The sequence below is a fragment of the Sturnus vulgaris genome, chromosome 20 (assembly GCF_052056855.1).
Source record: "Sturnus vulgaris isolate bStuVul1 chromosome 20, bStuVul1.hap1, whole genome shotgun sequence".
In the NCBI taxonomy this organism is placed as follows: Eukaryota; Metazoa; Chordata; class Aves; order Passeriformes; family Sturnidae; genus Sturnus; species Sturnus vulgaris.
Genome location: NC_142262.1, coordinates 4561371 through 4571893, shown reverse-complemented (window position 1 = coordinate 4571893; position 10523 = coordinate 4561371). Strand labels below are relative to the sequence as shown.

The window sequence follows — 10523 nt, the reverse complement described above, 5'->3', positions numbered from 1 at the left end:
TGGGTGTACAGAGAGAGAGAGAGAGGATAATAATAAAAATATCTGAAATATATAGATTTGCAAGAAGAAAAAAGCATAGACTGTGAGACATGGGTCAGATGTCATTGCTGGTCAGTCAGAAAAGACCCTGCTACTGCTTCAGACTGGCCCAAAATCAATGCAAACAAATCATGGGGGACAAGTCAGTTTCTAAGGCCATGTGAACACTTAGTGATGAAAGCTTTGAAAACATCTTCAACAACACAAAAACTTCTGCCTGAACTGCTCACAACCTCTGCTTGGCTCCTGCAGGGACCAGGATCAGGTGCTGGGATCCTTCCCCATAAAATTACTGTTTTGCTCCTCTGAATAAAGGACAAACAAGCCTGACTTCCTGCACAGCCTTTCATTTGCTTCTTGGTGAGAAGATGCTCGTGCCCATACCTCATCTCTGAAGGAGAGACACCAACCATGCTGCTGAGCTCAGCAGCCCCTCTCAGCCAGAGCCTCCCAGCCTGTCCAGTCAGCTGGCACTGCAGGAGGCCACCGTGTGCCTGAAGCTTTGCTGTGCCAGGGGATCACACCCAGGGTCACTGCAGTGTGTCTGTCACTGCTCACAGGCTGGCTAATGCCCAGCTGCCCCCAGTTAGTAAGGCAGAGGGTGGTCCAGGAACTCTGCCACGTCCTTGCCTAAGCACTGCAAAAGTCAAAGAGAGCAGAGATAAGGAAAGGGAAATCATCTCTAGTAGCAGCAGAGCAATTCTTACTCACTCTTACTTACCCTCCCTGAAGAAAAGCTGCTCCAAAACCCCCATTGTCTCCATTCCACTGAGTTTGGCTTTTCTTTTTTGACTTTGAGCTGAACCTCACCTTGTACCTCTACCTTCCTTCCACAGCAAGCTCAGCTGTATCACAGTGATGGCCAAAGGAGGACTCATGTGTGGGAAAGACTTCTGGAGAGGGCAGTGGGCAGATCCTGCTCTAGGCTCAGCCTAGGAATCATGGATTCAAACTGCCACACACATAGTGGAAATCACTGCATCTCTACAGCCCCTGCAGTTCTCAGCAGCCCCCAAAATTCCACTGATGAAAAAAGAAATGGGGAGGGTGAAGAAGGAGTCAGAAAAAAACTATTGTGCTCCCAGGGAGGGAAAAAGATGAACAGCTCTACTTAGCTTATCCAGCTTTGCTGATGTCAATCAATTTTCTCATTTTAAACAGGAAATATACCACTTTAGTCCACCTGTTCCATTATTTATCATGCTATGCATTTCCCATGAATTGTCACTCATGCAAAACCTGTACATCGTAAGGGGACACCCTAATATTTTTAATGACCTTAAGCAAAGTGATTGACACAAGACACCGGTGTCAGATGTTCTGGTGACGCAACATGTTCTCCTAGCAGCAGGAAAGCTTCCTGCCCTGATTAAGTGAGGGCTATGGAAGTGCTAAAATGTGTTGTCAGCTTTCCTCTGATGCAAGTGATTTTATTATAGCGTCTGGTAACCACGGAGTGTGGCAACGCAAATACTGACCCCAAACATCCCCTCCTGCACATATAGCTCGCTCTATTTAAAACACGAGGTGCGGCTTGCAAATCCAGGGATAAGTTATGGATGTAACAAGCTTAAACCATGGAGAGCAGAGGAAATGGTGGCAAGCCAGAATTCCTGAGTGGTTTCAGCAGGAGAAGTGTAGGGATCCAGGATGAGCTGAGGAAGGAAGCCCCCGCAGCAGCTCTTTGGCAGGTGGGCTCTGCAGCAGCATCACCAAAACTGTCCTGGCTGCCAGAGGCTCTGAGGGCAAAGAGAAGACACAGGCCTGTCTCACCTTGGTAGTGGAAAGCAAAAATCACACCCAGCCCTTTTGAGTCTGGAGAAAGTAAGGGGGAAAAGAGAAGAGAGAAAAAATAGAAGGAGGGCTCCATGCAGCCTCTCTGCCTTCTCATACACACCAGGGTGGAAATCTGTGACTCAGCTCAGCACCACTTGTCCTTCAAGAAGGAGAAATTATGTTCTGGTTTGCTTCAGTTTGGGAATCAATAATCCAAGCCCCTCAATAACCCATTAACTGAGAAAAGCTGGAAGACCTCTACAACGCAAGAGTTACAGAATCAACACCTCAGCCACAAGCAGGGGACACCTGGCACCTGCTTTTCATGAAGATTTGTAATCCCAAAGCTCAGTCAGCAAACACTACACATAGCTTTGCTTCCACAAGTTATTATTAATAGTTATGTCTCAAACTGACTGTGACAGTGAGTGTCTGCAGAACTGTCTGCTATGATTTTTCAATAACAGAGCTGTTAATCAAGCTGCAGAGGGTTGGACTATCAAACCGAAGTCCACTGGCTGCAGAGGTTTTTGAAAGAGACCAGCAGTACATGTGATCACAGTTATTGTCACAGGGGTTGTTCTACAAAAATAGAAATATAATGCAGTCAGAGTTGAAGATACAAGCTATCTTGTTTGCAATAAAGAAATATTTTCTAAAGGTCTAGCAGCACTGGATATTATTTTAATGACATTTATTTTTTAGTTTTATAGCAAAATAATCAAAAGTGCTAAACCTGACCACTTTAATTTACAAAAAAAGTCTCATGTTTTAAGCTATGATCATACCTCGTTATTTAGGTTAAACAACATAATTACACATTTCTACTGATTTCTATTCAATAGTGAAACAAAATCAATATTAGTTGGTTTAAAAAAGGGGGACAGTACCACAGGTATTGGGAGGAGGAAGTTACATAAAATATAAGAATCAGCTTATTGAGCAATTTGCAATGTGTTCATATTGCCTTTTTTTTTCTTTTTTTTCTTTTTTGAGCTACAGTTTAAGTCTCAGATACTCTGGCCATAAGCTTGTAGTCACTTCAAATGCTATGACTTCTCCCTTGGTCAAATGTCAGTGTTTTAAGGAGACCTCTTGCATTTCAAGTCAGTTCAAATTATTTTCTCAGTTCCCACAAGTTCCCTTTCCAACATGATCAGCATGTTGGAGAATGCAGTTAGGATGGTTGCAGTTATGTGACACAATTTTCTGTGAAGGAAAAGTGGGTTTTCCTCTGTCTTGGAAAGAATCACTATCAAGTCTGCAGTAAAAAATACATTGAGAGCACTTGCAGAATTTTACAATTACTTAGTCCATTCCATTTTCATTTCAGTTCGTTTCCACAGTTAAATTAAAATCTGCAATGTCTCCTCCTGATAAATAGCCAGGTTGACTTACAAAGGTTCTTCCTTCTGTCCAGCCTCCTCTCGGCTGCCTTTAGCCAAACAAGGTTCTCTGGTTTGCCACGAGCGCTGTCTGGCTCTCCCGCCTCTTTGCCTTCTTGCTCTGCTGCCTGATCTTCCAGCACACCACGCTGGAAGCCAGCAGGATGAGTCCTGAGGACAAGAGGACCAGCCCAAAGACAGAGATGATGGATCCATGCGAGTTGAAGATGTATGCCACGGCGGTGACCACGACGCCGGCGATGAGGATGACCACGCCGAAGGGAACGGTGCAGCGGTAGCAGGACAGCTCCGCTCCCCCCGTGGCTGCTGTCAGCTGGCACTCGCTCACCAGAGGGATGGTGGTTATCACACAGTCATTGTTGTTACTCTTCTCTGGGGGTACGGAATCAGGATGCTTTGGGGTGCCCAGGATCTCTTTGATAGGCTCGTTTGTCATCTTGATTGTCTCGGCTTGGCCAGTTCTTAGGCTAGAGCAGGCTCTGCTGAGCACATGCTGCACTGTGGAGAGAAGAGCATCAATTCAACCAATAATCACCAATTATTTATTAGACAAGTGGGGACACAGAAGTATCCCCTTGGGATCACAAACAAGCAGACATTCAGACCCCATAACAAGGTAACAGTGACATGACTGATCGTTAAGGATCTGAATCACTTCTTACAGTAAAAATCAACAATATGGAAGTGCTAGAAAGAACAGCCACACACCAAGACACACACCAACACTAAAGTGTTGTGGGCCAAATCCTACATTAAGTTACATTCTAAAGTCAGTATTTCTGGATGTAATTTAAATTTCAATGGCATTACCTTTTCTCACAAAGAGGTGAAGTTCACACACTGTTTTGATTTTTGCTCGTACTTTTTCCACACAGTTTCTTTATAAATCTACACATAATACATTACACAGATTTGCTCATATCACAGTAACATGATCATGCCCAGCAAAAACTAGGATGAACAGTGAGCCTTTCTCAGTGCAAGTGCTACTTAGGGAAAAAATTCAAATGGTCATGAGAAGGTGTAGATGTGGGGGGAGTGGGGATGCAGATTCCTGCACTCAGCTCAGCTCAAGGCTGGTGAACCTCCAATTACAGCAACATCAGTGCCAGACTGACAGCTTGCCATTTTCACTGGCTTCATGCAGAGGCAATGGGTCTCTTGTAAATCCATGAAATTACATCCCTGTAATGGAGGGAAATTTACCATCATATTCACTCATCTCAAATACAGCAGGTTCTTTTCATCCTGTCTCCAGACTGTAAACATGCTCTCAGTCCTGACAGCATGCACAGTTTGACTGCATCCACACAAGAGGCAAATACCTTTTGGCTCTGGGAAGCCCAGGGAATAATCAGAGTCCACCTGATCAGAGCAAGAGGAGCCCATGGCTCTCCACCATTCCAGGCTGCCATGACAGAGCTCAGCCTTGTCCCCAGGGCTCTGGTGATGTGGGGTCACTCTGGGGCCAACACCCAGGCTGTCACAGATGTGCTGTCCTGGACCCAGCTCAGTGCACCCCAACACAGGCTCCAGAGACTGGGACACTGGGGAACTGCTGGGGAAACCACTGGGGAGCCACTGGGGAACCACTGGGGAGCCACTGTTTTTCCTGCTGTGAGCAGCTCCCAGGACTCCTCCACCACTCTAGTGTGGGCTGTGCCACTTTTGCTTTCGTGAGCAGCATGATATGCAGCTCAGAGAACAAGGAAGAGTGCTGGCAATGCAGTAATGCTTTTATCACTTTTATCACCTTCACATCTGTGAGTAGGAAGTTAATTGCCAGATACTTGTATTCTCCTTTTCCTTTCCCACCACTCCACCCTTGTTGCTAAGATATATTTGTTCATTGTGGAGAGCTTTTGGTTTTATATCTCAGCACCTCCTATAACTGACTGTGGGTTTTCCAAGAAAGAAGATTTCACACTTTTTAAAAAAACACAGGCACAAACAGGCTAAATGCTGGATATAATCAGAGTGTTTGTATACAAAGTCCCCTTGAACCCTGAGGAGAGAAGGAAGGCACAGATCTGGTTTGCCAAAGGTTTTGTTCCACTGCTCTGGGGAATAGTGCTCAGCTCCCTGTTGTATGGGCTGTGCAGAGCTGCCTGTGGCTCAGCCCTGCCCGAGGAGCCTGCCCCTGCTCAGAACACACAACACACCCAAGTACACCCAGTGACAGCCCAAGAGGCAGCAGCCACACACTGAAACACTCTGATCATCAGGAAAACTTTTTTACTGTGAGGGTAACTGAGCACTGGAACCCAGTGAAGTTTCAGAGTCTCTACCCTCAGAGATAATCAAAAGCCATCTGCACAGTCCTGGGCAGCATTGCCTAGGTGAGCCTGCTGAGGAATAGGGGGTTAGACCATATGACTTCCAGAAGTCCCTTCCAGCCATGACTATTCAATGATTCTGCCTGTTTCTGTGAGGGTATTCAGTATGTCCAAGGGCAGGAAAGGGATTTGTTCACTGCCTATCAGACAAAGCAAATGTATCTGTACAGGCACCTTAGATATCCTAAATTCTCCTAGGTTCAGTAGCTTTATTCTTTGAATCATGATGCATGATGAAATGCCTTTTAAATCAGACAGAAGGAGCCCAAGAAAGCCATGGGTTTGCTCTTGAGTGTCACTGATCTGTTCCCATGTGGATCTGAGCCCAAGTTCTGCATTTTCAATAATGGCACAGCAGAGAGACTTACACTGGTGCCATTATGTTGCTGCATTCCTTACCCATTAAACATCACAGAAGTTCAGCACAACATAACAATGTGGTCCCCAAATGTCACCTTTTTTGGATTTTACCATTCAATTGGTATAACATTTTATTATCAAATTTGAGGGAGAAAAAAAACGAACTATTTTGCATATGAAAGGTCTATTGGCTCAAATACATTATAATAACTATTCAAAGGTCCAAGTACTCTAACAGTCACTGAAATAGGAAACCTTCCGAATAACTTGCAAAAACTCATAAGCATTATTGTTCTGAAAAAATTTAACTTTTATTCAAAATATATTTATTCCTGTCTCTAAAGTCCTTGTCTCTCTGCTTCAGATACATCTTCAGTGAGCATTAAAAATCTCCTAGACCTCTTGAACCGAGATTTATGAAGAAAGGAGATATATTTATACAGTCAAATCTAGCAGGAATTAAAAAAATATTCTAATCTATAATAATTAAGTCAATGGCAAAATACCTGTTCATTTCTGAGGAGCACAGTTTTTGTCTGGAATAGGATGTAAGAAGGCAGGCATTCATATAAAACAAATGAACAACCCTCTGTTGAAATACTCCTAAATTAAATAAAAAACAGAACCTATTTGAAGTGTGAGCAAAGGTATCCAGCCCTAGAAAAAAGGGTACTGGATCCTCATTGCCAGCAAAGTCACTTCTGACTTAAGCCAACAGGTGATTTGGTTCAAGTTTCAGGGTAAGAAATGTAGGCAAAGATACCCAGCAACACCAGCATCCTCTCACTAATCATACCACAAGTACTATCTTAAGGAGCTACTTTGAGCTGGAGGAAGAATGTGCTCCTGTGGCTAACCCTGGATAAAGGGGAGAGAAAAATTTTAGCCACTAATAAGGGTAAGTTGAGATTTATCAAAAAGACACGAAATCCATCAGCATGCACACCTACCAGATCCAGGAGAAACCCATGGTAACAGATCCTTGACTCAGAAAGCAGAGGAAGAGTGCTGAAGATGTCTTGTATGACAATTCAAGGCAGAAAGAGCTGCTCGAGTCTTTGAAGTGCCAGATGTTGCTGAATGATGAACTGGAGGTGACAATATTCTAGCATGGAAGTTTCCTACAAGAAAAGTTGTTGGATATTTATCAGCTTCTTAAGAATAAAAGTCATGAGTGTAAAGCTCCTGCTGTGGGCTGACTCCTGCTCCTGACCTGACCAAAGCAGGAGAAGTTCTCCCTCTCACTCTCCTAGTGGCTTCTGCCTCTTTTCTTGGAAGCAGCCACCCATTTCTGGCCCAATGTAACATTTTCCTTTGATGATGTGACGTCTCAGTAGTGAGCATCATAACCTAGTCAAGTCCCCCAGAAAGAGCCAGGCAGGAAAAGGCAATTCACAAGAAATACTGCAGATAAAAATCTTATTTAACTTAATTTCTATTGCTCACTTCACCTGTGTGAATAATGATTCAGAACACATGGGACTTTGTCTCCTCCGTGTCCAATTTCTTTGAGCAAATCACTCCATCTCTCTGTTCCTCAGATTTCCTAACTGTGAACTGACTGTGACAACACACCACTAAAAAAAACCTGTTAAATCTCTTCCACTATAAGAAAACCTAAGTAATATAATCCCAAAAACTCTTCTCAGAGTAAAAAAAGGCAGATTTACACAGTTCAAGAACCCTCTGTAATAAACACAAGTCCATTATATTTACTGTTGTTCATTTCTGTTACTGGATTTTTAAAAACAAGATTTGTAAGTCCAAGAGGGACAAGGCAGACTCTGCAGCAGGGCAGTGACGACTGCAGAAAGCAGAGAGATGGAAATTGTTATCAACTGCACAAACAGCTGTGAAATCACCAGGCAGCTGAGTAAAACTCACGAAGCAGCAGAGATTTATGTTGCTAATCTTATTTGACAATCCCTTTTTAGAAGTGCATGATCATGGAAGATCATTTCAACACAGAAGCAGGAGTCCTAAGTGGGGATGACAGTAAATTCATGACAATAAGTTTGTATCATGATAAACTTTAAGGATTTTTCTGTTTTTAAGTTTTTTAGACCCTGCTAACATCTCCCAGACACAAACATTTACATGCACAAACTGCTGCTGTTCTCCAGATGATCCTCAGAATAAGCCTGTGACATTGCCAAAGTATATTTAACTGATTATTGAAGTTAGCTAATAATAAGGAAGTCTGCTTGTTTATCTCCTTAACTATACTCTTTTCCACACGACCTAGCAATTAGTTTACCTCTTTAAAAAGCTTGGAGGGAAATGCAGAGAAAAAATCCTGACTTCAGACAAATAATCTAGATTTCATTAAAACAAAGGCAAACGTTTGAAATGTGTTAGCAGTCAACTTCCACTTGGATTACAGCAAGGTTACATTTGTTTGAAAGCTCTTCCCAGCGCAATTGTGCCCCCTAAGCCACTCTGCCAGCATCTTGCTTGGAAAAGATTAATTGCTCTGTCAGTTATTTATTTGTATTTATCCCTGACTGCACACAGTTTAGGTATTTTTATTTTAAATCAATATCTTTATCAAAAATTCTGACAGAGCAACTTCTTAGAGGTGAAATTTCTTCCCTTCTCCTTCCCTCCTTCACTATAAAATTGAGAAGCAGAAACACATGAAATCTCTACATGAAGCTTCCAGCGTTTTAACTCGGAATCATTTCAATGTGGTGCTCTCTCAGGAGGCTTCCCACATACGGAATATCTCTGTGCAAGGGCAAAGAGCCACTACAACCCCTTCCTCTTTTTCACATTTTACTCATAACCAGTAGGACACATTTGAGTTTTCCACCTTCAAGCTCTGGAACAGATTCTCTCTATCTTACACAATATTTCAGGCACCATTTTTTGCTCAGGTAAAATCCCAAAAAATCATAATGCTCACACTTCACACTATGGCTATGCAATAAAGAGACTACAGAAAATAGTCACTAAGGAGTCCTTCCGTGCCGAGAGGAGAGCCTGAGTTCATTCAGAAGTCAACAGACTATAGTAAAACACAACCCCGCAGCTCTGCCTCAGGTAAACACTGCTGGAAATACACAACCAGAATTTGTACTTACAAGAAGACTCCAGGACCATGCCCTGAGCTATAGAGGCAGGAGGAGAACACACTATCTCCATACCAGCTGCCTCAGGATGCAGTAAGTTTCTCTCACCAGGTTTTTAAGTAAAATCATTAACAGATTTAAACTCCCGCACATTTTTCGTTTTCCCGACATTAGCCGGGGCGTAGGATGGGAGCCAACCCAAGCCCTCCACAAACCAACTCCGTTATGTGCAAAACTTCCAAACACGCCTGCTACACTCCACAGACACACCTGGGCTCAAACCCTCCGCGTCCCGCCTGTCCCCGAGTAGTTCTGCAAGAGAGCAGAGAGACAGCGCTCGGCGGGATAGCCCTGTGCACGTACAGCCCTCCGGTACCGGAGAGCGCTCCGCGGGACAGCCTTGCGCATGTAGAGCCCTCCGGTACCGGAGAGCGCTCCGCGGGACAGCCTTGCGCATGTAGAGCCCTCCGGTACCGGAGAGCGCTCCGCGGGACACCCGACCTGCACCCGGGGAGCGGCTCCGACTGCCGAGACCCCGCGATTGCTGGGAGCGGGGAGAGCCCTGTGCCGGAGCGGAGGGAGCAGATCGCCCCCGGCGTGCCTGAGCAGCCCCGGGGAGGCGGGCACCGGGAGCCAGGCACCGGGAGCCGAGCACCGGGAGCCAAGCACCGGGAACCGGGCACCGGGAGCCGGAGCCCCGGGGGCACCGGGAGCCGGCGGAGGCGCTGCCGCGGGGCGTGCGGCTCCGGGGCTGCCATCGAGCTGAGCCGTGCCAGTCCATGCCACAGGCGGGGCCAGTGTGCCATAGCATGGGCCAGTGTGCCATAGCATGGGCTAGTGTGCCATAGCATAGGCTAGTGTGCCATAGCGAGCCGTGCCTAGCGAAGCCGAGCCGTGCTTACCTCCCGGCCGCCGGGCGGGACTGCGGCGGCCACCAGCCCGCAGCCAGCATAAGAGGGATGCAGCTCGCCCGCACAAGGGACTGTAAACAAAGTTCTCGGTGAGAGCGAAACAATTAAGGGACCGGAGCAAATTCAGCGGCGGGCGGGGCTGCGGCGGGACTGTCCCGCTGGGCGGGGGGGCCGGGGAGGGTGTCCGGCAGTGCCGGGCTGGGCTGGGCTGGGCTCGGCTGGGCTGGCCACGGGGTCCGGGCTCTGCCTCTGCCTCGCACTGCCCACGGCCCGGCTCACGGACACTGCCCATAGCCCGGCACAGGGACACTGCCCATAGCCCGGCTCAGGGACACTGCCCGCAGCCCGGGACAGGGACACTGTCCGGCACACGGCCCGGCTCGGGGATGCGAACGGCGGGGTCAGCAAGAAGGGAAGGAGAATCCGCATCGCGCCCTGCCCGCGGCAGGACACACACACGGGGCGGGGGCGCGTCCTGCAGCCCCTTCTGCCCCGCTACAGCCCCTTCTGCCCTCCTGCAGCCCCTTCTGCCCTCCTGCAGTCCTTTATTCCCTCCTGCACCCAGCCCCGTGCCGTGTCCTGAGCTCGCCGGGGTGTCAAACGTGGCCGTGCTGGGTCACTTGA

The 10523-nt window shown here is 46.5% G+C and overlaps 1 protein-coding gene across 4 annotated transcripts; it reads right to left on the bottom strand.

The window, feature by feature from the left end:
* Positions 1 to 2494: 2494 nt before the first annotated feature.
* TMEM100 (transmembrane protein 100) lies at positions 2495 to 10059 on the bottom strand. Of its 4 annotated transcripts, none has more exons than XM_014878274.2 (3): positions 9891 to 10059; positions 6868 to 7038; positions 2495 to 3719 (listed from the first exon to the last, which is right to left on the bottom strand). In XM_014878274.2, exon 3 carries the CDS (start codon positions 3655 to 3657, stop codon positions 3253 to 3255), a length of 405 nt encoding a protein of 134 aa, XP_014733760.1. In that variant the 5' UTR covers positions 3658 to 3719; positions 6868 to 7038; positions 9891 to 10059; the 3' UTR covers positions 2495 to 3252. The 4 variants fall into 4 exon arrangements, with proteins under 4 accessions (XP_014733760.1, XP_088032667.1, XP_088032669.1 ...); XM_088176541.1 differs by lacking the exon at positions 9891 to 10059 and adding an exon at positions 9259 to 9279; XM_088176543.1 differs by lacking the exon at positions 9891 to 10059 and adding an exon at positions 9001 to 9020.
* Positions 10060 to 10523: the final 464 nt, after the last annotated feature.

Bases quoted from the DNA above. Each gene is read 5' to 3' on its own strand.
- TMEM100 (XM_014878274.2), bottom strand. From the start codon at position 3,657: ATGACAAACGAGCCTATCAAAGAGATCCTGGGCACCCCAAAGCATCCT.